The sequence below is a fragment of the Phalacrocorax aristotelis genome, chromosome 2 (assembly GCF_949628215.1).
Source record: "Phalacrocorax aristotelis chromosome 2, bGulAri2.1, whole genome shotgun sequence".
NCBI classification, from domain to species: Eukaryota; Metazoa; Chordata; class Aves; order Suliformes; family Phalacrocoracidae; genus Phalacrocorax; species Phalacrocorax aristotelis.
Window position 1 is genome coordinate 114,113,229 of NC_134277.1, and position 23,179 is coordinate 114,136,407.

The 23,179-nt window shown below is 38.7% G+C and overlaps 1 protein-coding gene across 1 annotated transcript in view; it reads left to right on the forward strand.

Moving 5' to 3' along the window:
• Positions 1 to 23,179, forward strand: part of DLGAP1 (DLG associated protein 1) — a 435,074-nt gene that overhangs the window by 297,776 nt on the left and 114,119 nt on the right. The window contains exon 5 of the mRNA XM_075084759.1: positions 6,472 to 6,686. Coding sequence (XP_074940860.1) covers positions 6,472 to 6,686 — 215 coding nt within the window. The remainder of the gene's footprint in view (positions 1 to 6,471; positions 6,687 to 23,179) is intronic.

Sequence of the window (23,179 nt, forward strand, 5' to 3'; positions counted from 1 at the left end):
TGAAGAATTTTGTCTGTTGACCTACTCTATGAGGATTCATACTGTTTTAGAAGACTTTCCAAACGTTATGTGAAGGAAGATTGCAATTCTTCACACTGCTTTTCAGGTTTGATGCAAGGTGTGGGCACTTAGGACTGAGGAAGTAACGTTCTGTCTCAGACAGGGTCTTTGTCTTGCTGTTAATGCTCTTCATGTAAAAAATACAGAGATAAGTCAGCCAAATTAAATGAATTTATAGTAGAACCTGAAATAGTACAAGCTAAAGCAAGTGTTGCTGCAGATACTGAGCATATTAAGTTTGTCCTAAATAGAAGCAACCTTCCTATCTGCCTTTTTGAAAACTCTTGAGGCTTATTAAACATATATTGTTCTTTAAGCTTTCTAAGGCTTCCTTTTTTTTGCATACTTGAAGGATTCTTAACACATGCACATTGATAGAATGAAATGCTACTCATCTTTATTGGTCTTGATTAATTCAATATTCATGAGTGCTAGGAAAAGGCTTAGTAAGTGGAAGATGGCAATTGAAACTTCCTTAACAGCACGCAGAAGAGGCATAATAACAGCTAAGAAAACCAAATTGCATGAGTTTGAAAATCTGCACTGAGCAGTCATTAAGCATTGTTCTTCAGTTGTGTAATTTCATTTAATTAAATATTTGCATACTAATAGAAAGCTAAAGTTACAAGTCTACTGCTGTGAGCGATGGTTAGCCACTCCTTCCAGTCCTTGTGTTTACTTCTATAGTCATCCACATTGCTTTGGCAAAGCAAGGGAGAAGCTGTAATGATTTCAGCTGCAATAAACCAAATCAAACTAGAGATCAATAATGAACTTAATTTGCTCTAGAGACAGTCTGTTTGCTATTTCATCCAGTAAGGTAAGTTAATAACAATTTTGGACAAAAAAAAAGAAAGAAATTAGATATTCTAATTTTATTGTCTAGAAATTGAATAAAAAATGTTTTCTTTACCTTTGTTTATTTCACATACCACTACGTGTGAGCTTTTGAAATGAATGTTTGAAAACTGGGGGGCCAGTTTACCTCTTTGCTTAGTTTCTTTATCTGGGGACCTAGACTACCTATTAGAAAAACCCAGTTCCTTTGTATCAAAAAATGCATTAAAGGAATTGACCAGTGAGTCCAGCCTAGCTAATGACAAAGTGTGAACACTTCCAGAGCAACATAAATACAGTTAAAGATCAGGACAGGTAATATATACACTAAATGAAGCTAAATCCAGGTAAGGAGTTGGCTGGTGGCAGTGTGTTATCTGTGTAGTCTGTTCTGTTTACAAAACAATCTTATATCTGCCATTTAATCAGAAGAAACGACAGTCATACTTAGCTTTCATACTTGCAACAAACATTTTATTTCTGGGTGTATGCTGAAATCTTAAGTTTCAGTAAGTTGCCTGGCTCAGGGGCCTTTGCTGAATATTTTCTATGTATTTTCAAGTAATAATGGTGTTTTGTTTCACTGTGCTTTTTGTATAAGTGAAATGCATTCTTGATTCTTAGGCTTCTTAGGAAAGAATTGTATGTGATCTTAAAGATCGTTTGCAGAATGAAATGTTTCCAGGTTCTCTATTACTTCAATAGTGTGAATAATAATAGTTCTTTTTTAATAAAAACAATGATGTTCATTGTTAGATCTGAGTTTAGCTCTTCCCCCTTTTTATGAGAGTAAAAACAATCATGCAAGTGATGTTCCCGCTTGATATTCTGATACAGAAAAAATGGTATTGCCAAGGTAATTGGATAATATGATTTTCTTAAAAGCATGAAACAGCTTTATCTCAGGTATGTCAATCTTAATGCCATTAATCCTCTAAGGCAGCAGATACCGTGCATATGCACTTGCGTGCAGTGTAGTATGTGACCTCGTAAGACGTAATATTGGCCATTCAAACAAAGTAAGAGCCTGTGGGAAAATTTGTGCAGACCTCCTGACTGAAAAAAATAAAACAGCTGGAGGTTCACATAGACACTTTTCCCAGGATTTTTCCACATCAACAGAAGGAAGCATGCTGCAGAATGTTTAGTACCGTATGTATAGAACCAGAATGCATGAAATAATGTGATCAATTTTATTTTTGCAATTTTGTTTTGAATAGAAAAATCAGTTTTGAGAGGGCTTTATGTTTTACTTTTTTCCTGTGATATGAAACACTTCACAGACAGTAAATTGCATTGTCTGCTCTAAGCTGTTACAGCCATTCCTTTTAGGCACCAATGAAAGCACTCTGAAAATTAGGTCACTTCTTTTAGTAGGTATTGCTTGAGGTATTTGACTGCAGGCACAGAAGTATTAAATGTTGACATTATTTTATCAGCCTGTATTTTCCAAACAGCAAGATAGGTACAATGAAGGGAAATGCTGAACTTCTAGTGTTGTTTGTCCTACTCGAGCAATACACAGATCTCAGTGCTCTGAGATCCTTTCATAAAAAGTATTACAACTGTTAATAGCCAAAGCAAAAATCTACAACTTCTAAAGCGTTTCTTTACCCTGCAAGTGCTCTCTACAAGTTACACAATGTCTTACTGTTTTCTCCTACTCCATCTTCTGAAATCAGGGTTTCTGACTCTTGTGAAACTGAAATAAGATAAAGGGGAACTGGACCCATGGTTTTTCCCTAACACTCTCTTGAATACTGAAACCTTACTGAAAAGAAAAGGGAAAAAAAAATAGAAAACCAAAGAAAACCACTCAGCCTAAAATATCTGCAAGAAAACTGGGCAAACTGTTTAACTAAAATAGCTTTTTAATCAAACATCCATTACATTCGTCTACTGCAGCTTTGTTTAGGCAGGTAAGATAGTTTGTACAAACACTCTGACTTCCTCAATGTGTTAACTGAAATTAGAAGCATATCTGTGTTGATATTTTAGGCTGTTCTCTAAATCTAGCTGGTTTCCCTAACCATAGCCATCCTTTTCTCTTTGACACATACAGGGTTTACCCTTAAACCCATAATATGGTAGTGGAACTTGGGTTGCGTTTGTATTATTTCCTTTGGTTTTGCACATGCAACTATCTTCCAGTACACAAACCAGCCAGTGGGTTTGTGGCACTCCCTGAGACTGCTTTGCCCTGGTCTCTGCATGAACAATTCAGCTTTCTTTCTCTGCCACTAGAGTGTTTAAAAGGTGGAAGAGCTACTAAAAAGGTAGCATGCTGGTTTTTAGTGGTTGCCCACTTCACTGAGTGAGCAAAGCTCAAACTGGAAACTTCCCCCCATACACATCATACAAATTGTGGGGCTAGAGCAATGCATTCAAAGCTCATCACAGTGTTTGCATGTGTAAATAGGAAGTTTTGCAGTAAGTTCATTGCAACCAGCTTTCACAACTTGGCCTATTGTATCTAACTCATTTTGAGAAGCTTTAGGATAAAAAGTATGCTACTTATGTATGGGTTATTGATAACAGAACTCAAGAATTTCAGGGTTGTGGTGCCCACAGCAGCTATATCTCATCATTTGTATTGCACCTATAAACTACAGCAGTAAATTTTACAGCATGTCTATTATTTACTAAAACTACAAGTTTTATTTAAAACTTGCCTGAATTATGGGTGCTGTATGAGCATTGTAACTTTAACTCCCCTGGCTTTTTCTCAGGTAAAGACACCGACCTTAACATTATACAAACATATTTTATTTAGTACGTTAAAAATTAATTCACTAATTTATTTTAGTGAGAAAAAGCACAGATCTTTAACTAAAACATAATGAATAAAATATTAAACAGATTAAAGTGCATGTCCTTTGAGAATTCACATATTCGCTCCATACGTAGATATCTAATATCTGCCTGAAATCTGTATTAGTTTCCAGTAGTGTATTGGAAATACACTATTACAGTTTTTAAACTTCTGACTGAAATCTGAGCATGTCGACACAACGTCAGCAGAGCCTGATTTTACTAAACCTGTGTTAACTTCTTTTTTGTACAAGAGTGATTTGAAAAGTCAAGGTTTTACAGTTGACAAACAGGAGCTGTAGGTTCCAAAATGTATGTGAGGGGTGGTATGAATATAGATTGTATTTTCACTGTTTGATGATGCTATAGGCCTAGAACCAATGCAAGAATAAGACTTGAAAAAAAGTTTTCCTCTGTCTGTCATAAGTGGTTGGAGGAGGAGTGTAAAATGCTCCATACCCTTGTATGTCAAAAATCAGAATCAAAACCTCTAGAAACTATTACCTTCATTGGCACTTCACAAATGTATACATACCAGGAAAGAAGCAGCTTTCCAGATCTGGGGTCTAGGTATAAACTTAGGCACCACATTGCTTTTTAACGTATCAGAGCTGTATATTCAACCTTGTTCCTCCAGTGGGCTCTGCTAATACTTAGTACTCTCAGTCTGTAATAGTCCAGTTCTTAGTTAGAGTCTTGCCCTTTTCTAGAAAAATATTTTAAGTGTTTTTAAGTGTATTTATTCAATTACTTCATGTAGAGACACGATTCTGCATGCCATTGTTTAATAAGAACACTGGACTTTGAAATATATCCCTGCCTTAAGGAACTTATATTCTTGAAGCCCAGGCACGTATCAAAAACAAAAACAAAATTAAAAAAAAAGAAAAAAAGAAAAAAAGAAAAAAAAAGCAACAAACCTCACGTGCTGTTGAAAGATAAGAATTTAAATGTTTCACAGAAGCAGAGTTAACAGAGTTTATTACTAAAGGATATTTAAAGAAAACATGGAAAATTAAAAAGGCACAAGGAAAGGATTGGTTAAATAAAACATGGAGCAACTGAGAAGGAAGCCTGAGTCTCAGAAAGGAAGACTGGAGAAATGTTGATAAAGATACAAACACTTCCAGGATTAAATCTTGAGTCCTCTGAGGAAAATATAAAAGCTCCAAGTGAGTTTGTCAAGGCCAGACTTGACCAAGAGAGAAAAGAGAGAGCTTAGACTGAGCACAAGAGGAAAGAAGGACTTGTCTGAGACTGGAAGTTCAAGGAAGGCTCTAAATCATGATGTCAGTGGCAGGAAAAGAAGAGTCAATGAAGGAGGAAATTTGGCAAGGTCTTGGGTTTCAAATCAGCAGGAAACAAAGCAATGGCATGGCTTATGAATAGTTTGGTTAATTAATTATATTTAGTAAAAAGCCCATGAATGCTTAGGACTATTAAATATCTCTGTTCCTTTGTATAGCACAGTGGATTTTGGATTGCAGTTTATAGCAGCATAGATGGATAAAATGCCATAAAAATTTGGCCTACATTGGCAGTAACATTTGAAAGGCCTTACAGCCTCTGGACTTAGGTTTATGTTTGGAGTGAGAATCAACAGCTAAGCTGTTAGCAAACAGCCCAACATTTCAGTTTTGGTTGTATAAACAAGCTGGCATATAAATGCTCTGGCTGAAGTTTGGGAAGCAATGGATACACAAGGTACTCAGCAGAAGTTAACTGTTGTTGAAGAACAAACATTTAGAAGAGAGACACTCGGTGATTATCCTGGTAGATGCTAGTATTTGTAAGCAGCAGGACAAATTTTTGCAACCCAGATTTGAGATTCCTTTTTTAATATGTCTTGTAAGGGTTTCTGAGCATTGTAGCTATAGCTTGCTTTACAGAGTTGAATCACTAAGAATAATCAGAAAAGTAGCAAACTAAAAATTCACAACTACTTTTATTCAAACCTAATGCAAAATATGGTTAACTAAAAAGCCCTTTTGCAGTTTCACCATTACTATAACAATGAGATTTCTGGAAAATAACTTCAGGACAACTCCTTCAAGGACCCTGCCCTACTATATGTTGTTTCCACTGTTAAAGAAAAGAGAACAGTGTTGGTTTACAATGGTCAGAAGCCCCAAGAGCAGAAAAAGGGAGAGGGTGGTTGGGCAAGAGCACCATCCTCTTGGACTGTCCTCTGCTATGTCCCAAAATCTTGCAAATGCACATTCCCAGTGTTTGAGATTTCCGGTACAAAGAATGGACAGCAATTACTTCAGATCAAGAGGAATAATGCACATCAGTAAGGAGAAAAAGGGAATAAAGACTTGTATTATTCAGACACTTAGACTAACGTAATTCAAAAGGAGGATCCCTGTAAGCTGGAAGTTATTCAGTCCCAGTAAATATGTTATAGACACAATAGTAGAATAATTTTATACTTTCAAACCTGCTTCTGTGATGATTAGCACATAGCTCCACTAATTTGAAATGTATCTTGAACCAAAATCATCCTGGTGAGTGTAGCTATGCACGCTCTGTCTGAAAAGATTGTGATATAGGGATTTCTACTTCATTCTTCATGCCTCCCCAGAGGTGTTTAATATGTTGAGCTGAACCAACAACAACCCATAGTCTAATGGGACTGAGGATGGGCCCTTGGTCATGAGAGTTTTTGTTATGGCTCTGTTGTGGCTTAGCACAGTGAAATCTTGCTGTGGAATTACATCAGGGAAGAGTGTACCAATAAGAGAATTGTGTTTATCACTTCAGGTTCCTCAAGATGAATGGACTGGATACACTCCACGAGGAAAAGATGATGAGATTCCCTGCCGACGAATGCGTAGTGGCAGTTACATCAAAGCCATGGGGGATGATGACAGCGGAGACTCAGATACAAGTCCGAAGCCATCTCCAAAGATTGCTGCACGGAGAGAGAGCTATCTCAAGGCCACCCAGCCATCCCTTACAGAGCTCACCACCCTCAAGTAAGTCCATGTTTTACCTCATCATACAGAGCTCTCCATTAGGACATACAGTGTCTGTTCCTATTCGTTTCTACTCTTTACTTCTAGGCACCAGTTAAGGAAAGCATTTAAACAAGTGTGTTCAGTCATGCCTGTTTTGGTTGGGTCTTTTCTGAATGAGAGTAGATTTGGGAACGTATTTCAATGCTATTCTGAAAAGGGACCCTACTACCTATGCTTTGAATTTGTGAAGTATTTCAACCTGTTAGTGTTAAGTGAGTAGCCAGGTATGTACAATAGTTCTCTGCTTTAAATACTTCGCTGAATTATAGCTTTGGCCTATGAAATCTTTACATAATTGTGTATTTTTATATACTCAACATGTGAAATTAGCCTTTAGCTAGTCTTTGCAACTCATCAGAGAGCATCTGACATTTAATTAAGAAGAACAATGTGTCTGAAAATAGACAAACCCATGGTTTCCACCTTTTAGTTCACTCAGAATTGCACTGTATTTTGTGGAGAAACATAAACAAAACTGATTTTTTTATTCTTTTATGAAAGGTTTAGTAAAGAGGAATAATGATTTTTTTTTTTTAATGTCACTTAGTGTTTTTCTTTTATCTGGACCTTTTAAAAGAGACAACCGAATTCTCATGAAAATTGCACAAATGAACAATTTTGGTATTAGTGTTTTATTTTAAATGATTCTAAAACGGAGAGGTCCCCTAAAGCAAGAAAATAAATTATATCCATAAAAGAAAATAGTGTGGATTTAAGTCAACAATTGTTTCTGTCTGTCTTCTGCAAAATTCATAGCTATAATAGTGAATCATAGTTCACTGAACCAAAAATAACCTAATTTTAGTATAACTTCCCTAAGGCTGTAGCTTTAAAATGGAATAAAAAGAGCTGTATCTCTTCTAGTATTCGTGATTAGTGACAAAAGACTCCTCCTGCATTTCCCTCATTAATTTCCTCTCCTTCCTTGTCCTCTTCTACCCCATTTTTTTCAGAGACCTTATCTGAGAAATAGATTTTAGAGAAAAGCGTTTGATCCTTGTTAAGAATGTCATGCTCTTGACACCAGTGATGAATAGACCAGAAGACAAAAACATGCTTATTGCAGCACCCCATAGCAGCCTGCCTGACTTTGTCTCAGGGGAAGCCAGGAATTGCTTCTGCTCTGTCTTTCCATTAATGTCCAAAGGAGAAAGCAGTCTCATCTTCTGCAGGGATTTTCATAAGCTAGTTGGCGCTTGCTCAAGGGATCCAGTGATTCCTCTTATCATCCATCAGACTTTACCACATCCTTTCCTGAGCCAAAACTCCTCCTCTGAGATCAGTTATTGCAGCCTCTGCAAGGTGAACGTAAATGTTACGTACCACCACAAACTCCATAAAGCCATGCATTATGCACGGACGCGGAGCTTATTCTTTTTGAGACTTAAGAAACTTTTGTTCCATAGTTCCTTAAGATATATGTGAAGTACAATGCATCACAGTGACTGTATTTGCTCTTGGTCACTTCTGTTCTCTGTAGATATGAGATTTGCAAAAGAATATGGAATTGTTAAAAATAAAAACTCCTGCATGTCACTGTTCACCCACAGATGTTAGATCAGAGGGGCTAGGCAGCAGAAGCTTTTAGGTTTAGTGCCGAAGTCGTTGTAACTCAGTAAAGTCCTTGTACGAATGTTTCATTTCACATATGTTTTTTAATCCCTTCCTGTTCAGGAAAACTTTTAGGAATGTGCTTAATTTTAAGCTGCAGTCTGTAAAATTCATGTAAATTTAAGAGCTATGCAGAAGTAGGATGTAAATCACAGGGTGGAAGAAGGAAGGGGGAAATGGTAAATGGTAGTAAAACAAAAAAGAGGACAAAATATGAAATAACTTTTCTTTTTCAATGACTTTTCAGCATAAATTGGGATGGAGTAGAATTATTTCTTTTAATCTATGATAATACTTTATAGAAATATCACTTCCTGGGAAACCTTTCCACTTTCAGAGACAAATTGTATAATACAAAATTATGCATTGCTTTTATTCCTTTCTGCTGAACATAATAAATTGGGGCTTTTTTTTTTTATAAGAGCTAGCCAAGTGCTTGCTCTGGGAATTGAAATCTTCTGTTGAGCTAGGTCTTTTTTGCATGCTACTTAGTAGCATGACTTCACCTTGACCATGACATTGCTTGTACATCCCAGAACTGCCCTGATTACTCTCAGAGCTGTGATAGAGTTTTGCTGGTATGTCGGCCAGAGACTAAATTAGGGCCCCTAACTCACTGAATATAGGTCATCAAGCAATAGTGTAATGTGTGATAACAAGTCATTTCCTTGGCTTACTGTTGACTTGAGTTCAATTTGCACCTGAATAAAAGCTTTATGGAAATGAGCCAAAAGCCACTCAAGTCAGCAGGCAGCCTTTTACTGACACTAGTGGACTTTCTAGCTGACCTTGCAGGACATTATTAACACCTTAAAGCTGAGTGGCATTTCACTCCTCTAATTATGTCTCTTCTGTCAGAGAAGACACCTTGTGAAAGCAGTGTTTCTACACTGGTGATTGTCAGGGATCTTCTGCACTTCTTTATGCTACCCTTTCTGTTTTCTGTATGCAGTATCTAGCTGGCTTCACTTTCATCTTTGGCACAGCAAACAACTTAAAAACATGTTCCCTTTTGCTTTCACTGTTGTTTTTGAAGGGATTTTTCATTTTGTGGGACTTTTCCTCTCTGAGTACTTTAAGTCTAATATCGGTCTTACAACCTACGCTGTTCCTCCCACCTACCTACCTACCATTGCTCGTGCGCCTTCTCTTCTAAGAATGGGTTTTCATTCTTACCAATGTTTCTTTTTATATAAGGAAAAACTTCTGAACAGCACAACTGTGTCATATCTCCTTTACGTAATACAAATTTATTTTCCTGGTTTTGCTGGGTTTTTTTTCCTTGCTATACTTTACAATCTCCCTCCTACAATATTCCTCCCATGCCATGGTTTCCATGTGGTTACAGCACATGTGTCAAATGCTGTAGTACCATTCTGAATAAAGCACAGCTTGCTGTGATCGTGAAATGCACACCTCCGCTTTGCACTCTTATTATCCTACAGGAAGTAAGCAGCTTTTTCTCTCTGTCTTTGCTGGCAGTATCCTCTTGGTGTTTAATCTTTCACAGTCTAGATAAACTGATCCAGCTGAAAATAAAAAGTTACATTTTCTTTCCCATTCCTGAGAAATGGCAAAAGTTTATCTTGCACTTGTAAGCAGATGGAAAATGCACTGGTTAGCTAACTTCTAAAGAAGGTGCAGGCAACAGATAACCGACATAATAATTCAGGACATATTCATTCACTCTCCATGTGTACCTTGGTTATGTTTAGCCTGTTTTTCATTGGAAAGAAGTATGCAATTACATTGTGTGTCCACATGCCAACCTGTCACCTCCACCTCCCAGTAACTTTTTAATTCCTTGGCCAACTTTAACCAAGTTTGCTAGAGACACTAAATCTGAAAGATATGAAGTTCCAGCAAAATGTGTGAAGATCTGTAGCTGGATAAGGCAGAGAAAGGTCTGCAGCCATCCATTACCATCTCCTGAAGAACTATGGGCAAAGTAGCTGGTGAGTCAGCACAAGGTATATTTTGATGGCAGCACTTTCCCAGCTTAAAAGATGAGGAATATGGAAAGGACTGAAAAACTCCATTGAGGACAAGAGGTCTAAGAGGTGGATCCTGTTACCATAGTTTTTCTACTTCATTCTACCCCTTTCCTCTTCTCCATTGTATGCACACTTGCTAATTTAAATAAGGGTTCACCTCTGGAGATGGTTCTTCCACTTTCTCAGCTTTTCTGAGAAGGTGCTCTTGGGAAGTGTCTGTACTGAGGGAAATGATAATGGATGGAAGGATAATTGCAGCCTGATGCACAGGCTAGGCTGTTCCGGCATTTGAGCAAACTGAACCTGATGTCCCTACAATGCACTTCACCACACAGCCTAGCATACATCCTTAAGTGTGAAAACCATCTTGGTTTTAGGAATAAGGTACTGTTTACTTTAAGGTGTTTCTATATTACCATAACATGCTCCAAAATATCCCCAGAAAAAGGTGTCATATAAACAAAAACATACCTTTTTTTAAATGGAGGTGTTGTTCTCATTCTGCTAAAATTAATGAAAATGTCCCATTAACTTTACTGGCCCGGATCACAGGTAGGGGGAAGGGAGAGTGAAAATATAACATGACGCAATACCTCATCTTCCTTATGGTGAATATTTTTAGAAACATGCAGGGAACCTTGTTAATTTTCTTCCTTGTTGAGTGACTTCCAATTAAGGAACAATGACTTTCCTAATTAGTACAAAAGGAATAAGTCTGATTAGTCTTTTATTGGTGTTTTACAGTATGTTTCCAGTACTGTGTGTTTCATTGTTTCATGTTGCAGTCTTTCATTTGCATCAAACCTTTAGCTAGTGAAAGAATTGTTTCCATTTTCCTTGAGGTGTGTTTTGTTTGTTTGCTTGAAGGGGGAGTTTTTTGGATTTCCCATGAAAGGGTTTGCAGCATCTCCATAATCTTTGGATGAGCTGCCAAAGGAAGAGTATTCTGGAAATATTGTTGGTCTAGGCAGAAGCTTTCCCAGCCCGCAGTCACTGATGCATGATATATTGCTTAGCTTTTCATTCATATTATCGCAATCCCTTCCCTCTTCTCTCTGAAAGCTAGGGAGAAGATGTTGGACGGGTTTCTTACTTTTCAGGCTCACGTGTCAGGTGTGATCAAGTTCAGTGAATAATTTATAAGTCAGAAGAAAAATTGAAAGGCAGAACAATAAAAATCTATTTATTTTGAGGTAGTAGGTGGGCATACCTTTGGAGCCAATGGTTTCCTTATGGCAGCGGGCGTCTGTTTTGTGTACATGATATTTAAGGAGCAGAGGATATTGATTTATAGAAGGAACTTAGAGCTTGGAGCTTTTAACAAACAGAACTTTCCACTGATGGTTATATAAAGCATGTTCAGTCAGATAATGCTTTATATCACTGATGGGCATGTGAGAAACCTTGTGCCCCATGGCAGCATCCCTCTGGGCTTTGTGTCTCCTCACACTAAGGTATGTATGCCTTTACAGCACAAAAATTAACCCAATCACCCTACTGTACAATCCTCTGTAGAGACAGGGCATTCCTACAGTTCATTGCATAGTGCATAGGTAAGATGGGTGCTCCTCTCTACTCCTGTGATGATCTTCACCAGTTTATCTTGCAATGAAACTGAGATGCCCTAGCTGCCTCACTGCTAACAGACATTACTTATCCCATCATAAAACTTACCCTTGTGTCAATCCACACCTAGCTCTATGTGCCCTTATGCCCTGTTACATCTGTATAGTCACATTTGTATAAATAATGCTATTCCTTGTTTCTCTAAGATGAGAAGTCAGAAATTTTTTGTAATCTGTGACCTATACTACAGTTGTTGTATCAGTTTTACTTTTACCTTTACTTTCTGAAATTTGAGGCAATGGAAGAGTTACTATTAATTTACATAAGAATAAACGTCAGAAAAAAAAAATAAAAGCCTTTAACTTTGCTAGTCAAAGTGTGATCTTTTGGCAATACTGGAGCAGAGTTTTGGAAATCGATAAATTGTTAAAGAAAAGCTGCAACCTCATTTAGATGATTGCCTTACTTGCAGAAATGAAAATCCTTGTCCTGTATCTAGTCATCTGTCTCAACTTTGCTCAGGATTGAGCTTTATGTTAGACATAGCTACAGATGAAAGTGAGGACTTCCAACTTTTTAGCATCTCTCATTTAAATCCTGTAAACATATATTGGTTTTAGAGCAAATGGTTTTGGTGAATTCAAGTCCATCCCATTGTCTGTTTTAAAAAGCAAGGTCTATTGCTGTATTTTATGGGTCAAATGGGCACTTCTATGGCTTGCTTTAAGAAACACAATTAAAATCACTGAACCAAGATGTGGTTTTCAGCCATCTCTTTCAGGGTATGTTTTTTTACACAGCCAACCTGCATGTTTGTGTGCAAAACTGGTCTTGTTTATTTTTAGCCCTACTTCTGCCCACCTACTTAAAAGGCTGCCTCAGAAAGGAATTTAATTACGTCCAGTGGGGACAGGAGAAGAAATACTGCCTTAGACTGCAAGGACATACACAAGCTATATGTTAGGAAAATTTTCCTGATGGTAATGATAGTTAAGCATAGGAGCGGAGTGCCAAGAGAAATCACTTCACTGGACGTTTCCAAGAAGAGGGAAGAAAATGTCAGGACAAATTTAGGTATTGCTAATCCTGCTTTAGGGTAGGAGGAGGGACAAAATGACCTCATGAAGACCCCTCCAGACCTGTCTTTTATGATTCTCTGTCTTTCTCAGGCTATTGAATACACCCACTATCACTGTTCTTACTTCCTCTTCTTAACTTATTTTTTAAATATAAAAATAAAATTCTCATCTAGGACCAAATTATTCCTGAAGGCCTGCTGTTGAATAGTAAATATAGATATCCCACCCACAGCAGTTCTTCACAATTCTTTCCTGTATTCTAAATGTTATTTCATTGCTAGCATTTTGAAATTATGTTCTGACTGCTGCCAGCCACAGCATGCTTGACTCTTGGTATGTGATCTTGTACTATCTGGTTTAGTTTGCTAAGGGGAGCTCAACTGATGTATTAAATCTGCCATGCAGAAAATTCACAGACATAAAAAGAGATATGCACTTGCACAAAATTCAGTCTGGAGTCCTTAATGTCCAATATAACAAGAAAAAGAAAACAAGCAACAATAATTAAGTTAATCATTCATAATCATTTTCTGTTCTGATCTGCTAGAAGTGCAATACTCTTTCACTGTGAAATGCTGGAGCCCTTTTAGCTTAAAAATGGAAGAAGTTAAAATAGTGTATTTTGCTTTAGTTTTAAAGTGAAATTACAAAACAGTGTTTCTGCAGACGTGCTTTGTGATCTTCTGTTAATTTGCATCATGTTAGGGTGAGAGAGAGGGACATGAGAGTGAGTAATTGTTCCACCCTTACAAATAAAAGATACTATTAATATCTAAGTCATGTTGATGCCCAGTCATTTGTTTCTTGTATTTTCTTGTGTTTGTATTACTGCTAAGAGGGAATAACTTTCAACTTATTTTAGTAATTCTCTTCTGGCTTGGGTGCAGTATGGGGTGAAGGTGATGGGCAGGGGGCAGCAGGGAAAGTGTATGGCCCCTGGTAGCCGAGGTGCTGAAGTAGGGCAGCACCAAATACCGCTCTGCTCGCAGTGACTCATGTGAATGAAAGATTATCTGAAGACACTTGACTTTTTAAAATCTCCTCTCCTCCTACTGAAGTTATAAATCTTTTCAGGATGGGAGAAATCAGGGAAAATCCTTAAAGACTTTCTTACATCATGCCTGCTTTTTTATTCAATATACACCACAATGATAGAGAATCATCATACAGTCACTGCTTGTGTCATTTGCTGGTGTGAAAAAAATATTTTTGTTGAAAGCACCTTTGCAGCAGCTACTGAGTTCCTGTGAGAGATTTCTGTGGTTGCATCTGTAGCTGAGTTGCACCTGTAGCTGAGCTGCATGGCAATTACCCATTCCCCTCCAGAAGGGCTGTGCTACTGGCCAGCCTGCACCCCAGCTGCCCAGCAGCTCTGCCTGCAGCAAGCCCAGGGACCGCAGAAAGCACTAACTGGTTTTGTCATCCCCAAATGTCAGCAGCCACATTCAGAGCACCCAAATCCTTCCCTTTCCTTGAGTGACGTCAGGGTGGAAGCCATGCTTGAGTTGTGTCTGTGCAGCTCTGCACTGTGACAGTGATGTATCATGCTGAAGGCAAGCTCAGGAGCTTTCAGGACTAGTATATAAATCTCTCCTGTTTTATATCTGACAATTGCTATTGCAAATCTGGGTTAAGCCTTCATTACTCTACACTTGAAAGGAAACCTTGAAAACCTTGTTTTCGAAGGTAGTCCTCCTTGGGCTAGTCCTATAAATGTTCACAGTTATTATTAATTACTTTATCACACCAAAATAGGCATAATATAAATGTTCGTTAAAACTCTCTCTTGTAATAATATTTATTACTGTCTGCATGAAAAAAAAATTGAAAATGTACTAGAGTGCAAAATAATACAAGGTTCTTACTTCATTTATTACTTTTACTCTGTTTTACAAAACTTAAAACTGCAACTTTGCTTTTATCACATTTAGAGAAATAATTTCATTCTGAACTTTGCATAAATCTCAAAACCAAGGATACCTACATAATGCAGAAAGCTTGCAACCACTCTGGGTGAAATGGTGTCAGTGACGACATTGGCTGAGTCATGACTTCATCTCATAAAAATTATGTTTGTAGCAGTGATAGAAATTATATTTATAAAAGCTGGAAGGGGGGGGGGCAGGGCTATTTCTGGCTTTGAAAAGGTCTTTTTTCCTTATTCTAGTGACATGTAGCCAACATGTCATTCAACCATCCTCATCATCCTCATTAAGTTGCAGAGATATTCAAAATCTCAGAAACATTGGCACTGTCTAGTCAATAGAGTCCAATCTAAATGTCTAGCCATGGATTTCAGACTGGTGCAGGGTCTGTTGTACTCCTCTCGGTCATGTGGCTATAAGAGCTGTGAGACAACAGGGATTTGGCAGAGATTTGTTGCTCAGACTTGTTTGAAATGCTCATGAGTCAGGGTGTGCCACTGCAGTTCTTCAGTCATTTACTGTTGGGGAGAATGTAGTTTCTGGCACAGCAGTAACTCTCTGTCTATTACTTCCCCCGCCCCCAACCCCACTTAGAGATCATTTGATTTGGGGCACAAATTAATTGCTGTTTACCTGTGATGAACAAATTTGAATTGAGAGGGAGTGGATGATCCATTATTCAAATACGATGTTAGATTGACAGTAGCTGGAATGGATGTGAGCACTATGTCACTATTTCTGTTGTCCCTTCCTCTTTTCTTTTCCCTCTCTTTTTCTTTTTTAAGTGACTCCTTAATATTCCTAAGTAATAATCCTCAGTATTCAGCTAAGCGTCCTTTCTCCTTTAACAGATCCAAGATTTGCATGAAGAATACCACATCTAAAGTCACTGTCCCTTCACACAGAGACAGAATTACCTTCTGACTATCAACTGTTTCTATATTTCCACCTCCCCACTGCTTATTTTATTTCCTTTTCTAATGAATTTCTCACCTTTGAAAATAATGAGTGTGTAGCATTCTCTTCTGCTTTCATTTATTATAGTCCTGATCCTAACAGGATCCTCCTGCTAAGATTTTCATCAGTGGTGATTTAACTACCAACCTCTTTCACTAGTCCTGTTACCAATATCCTCCCTGTGAGTCTTTCACAGTTCTTTCATCTCTCAGTTTCTATTCGCGACTAGACATGGTCTGTTGCTAGCACTCCTGGATCCTTCTTTTTGTGTCCTTTTCTCACCAGGGAGGCGTGCACCTTGTGTTGGAAAATGGCTATGTCTTCCTTCATTTCAGTGCTCCATTGGTGCCACACACGGTAGTTAGTTGCACTCAGTCATTCTTCGACCTATCTTTAGAGTGATTTCCTGGGCAACTGGGTTTGCTCCCTGCTCCAGTTCTCCAGACAGAAGTTTCTGTCGTGGCTCACGACCACAGCCTGGCAGCCAAGATGCCCTTGGTATCGACCTGTGGTCAGGCAGCCCTTGTGCACTGATCCCTGTGCAAACATGCATGAACACCAGGGAGGCTTCATCCTATCAGCTCTAATTGTCCCTTCTCCAGAGAAGTTGATCGGATTTGTTATATCTCTCTGATGACTGCAGTATCTCTGCCTGAGTGTTTTGCCTCTGGCAGAAGATTGACAAGCCCTCGTTTCCTATTGAAATTGCATGTTATGACTATATTTCCTTCCCCTGTTCTCCAAATCGGTATGTCCACATAATGGTAGCTTGTTATTTAATGTAAATAGTTCCCTTAAGGGCAACAGCCCAAAGAATAATGAGATAATCAATTTGAAGTTTATACAGACAATGAATCACCTGAACAGCTGTCCCTTTAAAAACAAGGCTATAGTTCAACACTGATGTCACAGAGATTCTTCAGCTTTTGAATATGTTTTCAGACTGTGTGTTTTATTTTATGTACCTCCTTTAAATAATGTATGTAATAGATAATAATAAATAATACTTGGAGGAAGAATCTTTATTTCTAAGGGATGTTTTTAAAGAAGAGGATGAAATAAAATTGACATGTAAAGTAATACTTAAAACACTGATCTTAGAACTTCTTGATGTTTATTTGCAAGCCTGCTTTGCAATATTTTTTATTATCAATAATTTATTTAAATCTAATCCCTTCTCATAAATACAATATTTATATTTCTAGAGAGGAAAAGTAAGATCAGACCTTTTTTTTTTAGCCAAAACAGGTAAAAGCTTGCTTCTGATTTGAATCTTACCCTTTTTATTGTACTATCTTATATTTTGCAATTACTCCCTCAGTGTTTCTATCATGGGCAGCACTGAGGCCAGCCAGAATGGGAAAGTTAGATTTGATCCAGGTTAGATCTGGGGTGAATGTAAATCCCCTGCCCTGGTCCCTGGGCTACCCACTGCCCCCAGTACAGGCCTGAGATAACCACTGGAAGGGCATCCCACTCCGTGGGGAGGTATGCACTGTGCTGGAAATCAACAGTGGGTTTTTTCCCTAAGGCATGGGCCTTAATAGGAATAAGGCACAGAGGAATGATTGTCGACAGTTTCTCTGAAAGTCCTTGGGAATACTACGCAATTGGGATCTGGGACCTCAGTACTGGATTCGACAGTGGGTTGTGTACAAGTCTCAAGCGTAGAGTTCAAAATCTGAGCTATGGAGGTTTTTTCTCCCACCGACAAAGTACATATGAAGTTTTTAATGTCAGCCTCCTACCCAACACAATGGGATGATAACCTCTGCCATGAATTAATCAACTGCTTGTTAAAAACATTATCTTGCCACTGTTCTTCCAAGTTCTTTTGAATTCAAACACATTTAACAGCTTTCTCTCCCATAAATTGATACGCTAAGGTTAATTATAGTCCAGGAGCAGGCTAAGGTATGATTTGGCTGCTTGGTGTTTCTCAGGTCTAAAAAGAGCATGAGGGGTGCACCTGGAACAAGCGCCTGGCTTGCGTTGGTTCAATAGAGAAGGGGAGGATCAGTCAAGCGATTAAAATGAAGGACTGAAATTGCAAAGCTCCCACGTGTGGTGCCCCTTTTTCTGCCAGAGGGGAGCAGGGTAGCAGGAGACTCTGGCCCCCACGCCTACGTGTTGTGCCTCCGTGGCAGGTGGGCTGTGGCCTCAGGAGCAAGGGCCAAGGAAGGAGTGCTGGGTGCCCCACCACAGCTGCTCCCTGCCTGGCGTCTTCCCAGCTGCGGAGATTGATGCGCCTCCAGCTCTGGGTAAAAAGGGATAATAACACTCACCTCCTGCACATCGGGGTGTCACGAGGGTTGATTCATTACAGTTAGCACAGCAATTACGGAGCCTTCTAAAGAGGCTGCAGATATGCTAATGCAGTCATCATTAGTCATTGCCCCCTTGCTCTTAGCTCCTGTTTTGTACTCCTGAAGCAAAGCTTGCAGCAACATTTCCTTGTGCTCACTGAGATGTCTGGGAAGACCCCCACCATATTGCACGAGCAGTGAGGCACAACATGGGGAAGAGGTTAAATCACCCTCATACTTCCTTGAGAAAGGAAGAGCTGCAGAGGCTGGCAAGACCTCAGCCAGGGATAAAAGGGCCAGTTCTTGTAGTTCCTCCTCAACTGTGCTTCCCACGTGTGTCCTGCTGCCAGGATGCTCTCTTCTCTCTTTCCACCTGCTGCACGTATTTTGTCTCCCCGTGATGTGTGAAAGCCCAAAGGGGAGCACACTACTCCTAGGAGTAACAGTAACTCATGTTGCATTTTGCTGTTGAAATTCATAGGTATGATCTTCTCATAACTTGACACATCTCCCCCTCTCTTACCGCCATGCAGCCCACACCCATTGCTAACATATGTCCCAGAAGTGGTTCAGATGCTCTCACAGGGAGTAAATGATAAATAGGCATGCTTCCCTTCAGCTAGTCCTGCCGTTCCTCTTCCCTCTATGCCCTGCCTACATACGCTAAGGCACGGCTTCCCACTCACATCTCTATAAATTTTCTTTGTATTTTTTACCCTTCGCACTATAGCAGAAGGGAATCTTAAAACACTTTTTTTCCCATAGGGAAGGCCTTCAGAGCTAGGAAAAGATATTTTAATACATCTCAGAGCCTGAGCTGCCATGGTATGTGCTGCACAGAGAAGCAAGCACACCACACGCTGAAAATCAGTCTGGCTCAGTGGAGGGGGATCCCACTGTATGCTCTGTGCATGCCTATTCCTGGAAAACCCGTGAATTTTCTGATGAAAAGCCATTTGGAAGGCTGCAAGAAACGTTCGTCTCTGTTACTGTCTCCTTATTTCTTTTCCTTGGAAAGGGTAGACAACAGCACCGATGGTCCCGTACTGATGGCAACCTAATGGCCCCACTAAGAGCATGGTGCTGCCAGGGACGGTAAAACCCACACAAGCTATTAGAGGAGCAGTTTTCTACTTACATCCCAAGATCTTAGTGCACTCACAACAGAGAAGATCATCCATGAACTTGCTACAGTCTTCTTATGAGGAATATTGATCAATTTTCTTCTGCTGAGTTTTAAGCTTGGTTTTTTCCTGTTTGGAAAGGCAGGACGACACCTGTTAAGCAGAATTTGTCTAAGATGAGGAAAAAACACGACTCAAACTTTCCCATTGATAGACCTTCATCAAAACTCCAAGATTTGACCTGCTAAACATCTAGCAATTACCTAATTAATTACTTGCTTATCTTTAGGTAAAAACAACTTTTAAATTTTATTTAGCATTTTCCTGTTACTGTATATCTTCTCATTAGTGAGTAGTGCATATCTGTACATACAAAAACCTGCATTCACATATCCAAATTGCTTCCTTCCTGCTATAAATTGATATTTAGCATAGCTATCTGTAGTGAAAGGAGCAAGGCTGGTAATACAGCCATAGAGAGTGTATTATTGTATTGGGTTTTTCTTTGGTTTCTACTTTCAAATAGTTTGTTCTTAAAAGGTATGGAAGTAACATTTTTAGCAAGGTGCCAGTTTTCAACGCCAGTGCTGACCTGCCTTTTCTAGTCACCAGGAAAAATACTTTCATTCATGAAAAGCACATTAAAAAGCTTTAAATCATACAATTTTTTATAACAATAGGCTGAATGCTATGAAAGCAAATTGCCCTACGAATCCTAATTAATTGGAAATCAGGTCCACAATTCATCTGGGCTGTAAAAATCAGAATATATTCTAAGATAAAAAGATGTGCAGCATCTTTTTTATATGCTTTCTGTTTCTTGAGCCCTTGAAATTTGTGTGCTTTCTTCACCAAGAGTGAAAACACAAGGTTTTTTTTCCTTTAACTGGAAAGGTTTTGCAAGCCTCATGAGATGAGCTTTAAGAAAAGTATAATGCATTGCAGAAGCATAATAAATAGCAATCATTGGCAGCTCTAGATTATTCCTCCCCCTAGTGGCTGGCTGGCTCCAGTGAGAATAAATGGAGCTCTTTATTAACATCTAGAGGAATTATTCCACTAGCTTAGCTACTGGGAACTTACTTTTTTCAGGCTAGCATCCTCCAGCTCCCTGCCGTCTTGGTAAACCATGGTGCCTCTCTGCGCGCATCCATGACTATGTTACGTGACCAGGTTTTCAATTCTTTAAGGGCATTTCTCTACAGTGCTCTCAAGCTTTCCCAGTCCCTTCTGTACATTATATTACATGATTCCCAGTAGCAGTCACGTAAAGGCAGTCATCCCACTTCTGTTGCGTTTCTGTGGTTCCACACAGTACTTTACCAAATCCAGGTAATGTATCACAGCTGATCTCTGATGTATGCTAAACTGAAAAAGTGATGAATTTGAGGCAGCTTAGTTTGTCTAGTCATGGTGCAATACTGGGAATTGTGTTTGGACAGTGAGCAGGATAGTAGTGCTTCTTTCATCTACCTGGATGTGTCAGTGCATGCCCATACACCAATGGGCAGCTGAGGCACGTTCATGTCATTAAAAGCGATCAAACACATCCCTTCATGGATAGTTCAGGAAAATGTAAAGGCGTTGCAGAGCTGCAGTGCTCCAATTAATTTTGTCTAGCAGCAACCCCTGTCTGCTTAGTTTGAGGGACAAAATTTGGAGGGTTGACAAACTGGCCCTTACCTGGCATTTTAAAGAAGAAGCCAGAGTCCCAGGATGCTGAGGAGACCTTCGAAGGTGGCCGTGTGCATTCCACCTGCATGCAGAGACATGCTGGTGTTCAGACATCATCAGACAGGTCTCTACCCTGTTGCTCCTGACAATCAGAAATGGATTAATATATTATCATAATCTTGCTGTTTTCCTAATCAAGGTGACAAAAGACCTGAGTAGTAAAAATAGCTGCTATAAGTACAACCACCATTTAAGGAAGAGGTCATCTAAGGAAGAGGTTACTTAGCCATATGACTCAATTAAATTATGTAACTTCAGGGCAAAATTGCAAGCCCCCCCATCATAAGAGTTGTGAGGCTTGAGAAAGTAATATAGGTTTCATTACCCTTTGCTTAAAATTGACATTTTAAGCGTTAAACTTTTCCATAGCTCACTGAAGTTTTATTAGGCTAGAGATCTTTTCAAGGCGTTCTATCTTACCTCAGCAAAACCATTGACTTGAGATGATATCGTAAATTACCATCTATAGTCAATAATGGTTTTAATCAAAAAATGCATTTCTTCTGAAGTACCTTTTGACCATCACACCAGACACTCTTCACTCTTTATTAACCAGCTATTCTGCTTTATATACAGTATCTGTCTCTGGGGCTGAAGTTTATTATTTCGGTCCTTCTGTCACCTTTGCTTCCAGTAATATAATAAAAATATGGTGCTGCTATTTCCTTCCATCAAAGAACCTCAGTCATATTTGCTAACTTTAATTCAGCCTCACAAAGCCACCTAAGAGGTGCTCTAGGGAAGTATTAACATACCTGTTTGCTGAGCCTCAGAGTTTATGTGAATTCTCCTCCAGGTTATACAACAAATTTCTGTTAACACTGAAATCCAAATGCATGAGCCACTGTCCATTGCCCGTGGTTTTAAATGCCAGGTAGAAGTTATTTATCCAGAAAATTTTAGAGTTTCTCTTTTTTTTTTTTCTGTTACAGTGTTTTAAACAAAAACATAGCTATCCAGATATTTTCACCTTCTGAGTAGGACAGAAAGCCATCTTCAGCTTCACCATGTATCCTGTCATTATGTTTTGAAAAGGAGAGAGTTTTTATTAACTCATTCCCAGGTGGTTGGTTAGTCTGTGATTTATACAGGATAGACTGCACACTATTAATCAGTCCACTCTAAAGAACTAGCTTTGTTCCTTTCCCTATTCAAACACAGACATTTGGGAACTTTTTTTCATCTGATCCTGCTGGATTTTTTTGCTTCAATTTTTCATAGGAAAAGAGCAGTGTCCCAATTTAGTAAAGCATATATTTTAATTCTGTTAGTTAAATTCAAATAAATATTTGGAAATACTTAAGAATGCCTACTATTATTGGACAAGACACCAGCTGACTTTCTCAGGAGTCAAAGGCTTTCTTCCTTTAAAATGAAGTGCAAAGCCTCTTTAAAGATCCTCAATCCTGAAGAGCATCCTGTCTTCGGAAATATTTTTTACATCCTCATTGTCTCTATCTGAAACATTGCACTTGACAATAACAGCTCGATGAATGGCATGATAACAGGTTCTCCATTTCTTTGCTCCAGAACCAAAAACATATTTCAGGGTATTCCTTTTTCATGGATACTAAAAGATGCCTATTTTAAATAATTTTTTTTATAAAGTCCCTTTCAGTCCCCAGCTGGTTTTGGCACTATTATGCAGCTTCTCGAGACATTTTTTCCCTTTGTTCTCTCATACTCCAAAATACAATTAGTTCTGCTTTATCAGGATTCATTCCGTACAAGTTTGACTCTACGATAGGCCACAGAAGGCATCTGGTTGTTGTGGTTTTGTTTGTTTTTTTTTTTAAAAAAAAAGAAGAAAAAACTAAAAATGTGTGTTAAGCATAATTTTACCTCTTTTGAGCAAACTTCTATTTATCGGAAAAATTTTCATAGTGGAAATCAACTGCAGAATTCCACCTCAAGGTATTCAGTGCTTTGGCCCTGTTTCTAAAATCATTGACGAGCCAACTTGCCCGGACCACAGTATATTTCACACATACATACCTAAAATAAGAGGTTATCACTGCATGTTGTATCTCAGTACAGCAGACAGGTCTTTTTGTAATCACTGCAGAACAAAACTGGAAAGACTTTGGAATAGAAAGAGAGTTATAAAAGACACATGGACAGCTGGGGTTTTTTAATTATCTGGGTTTCTTCTGAG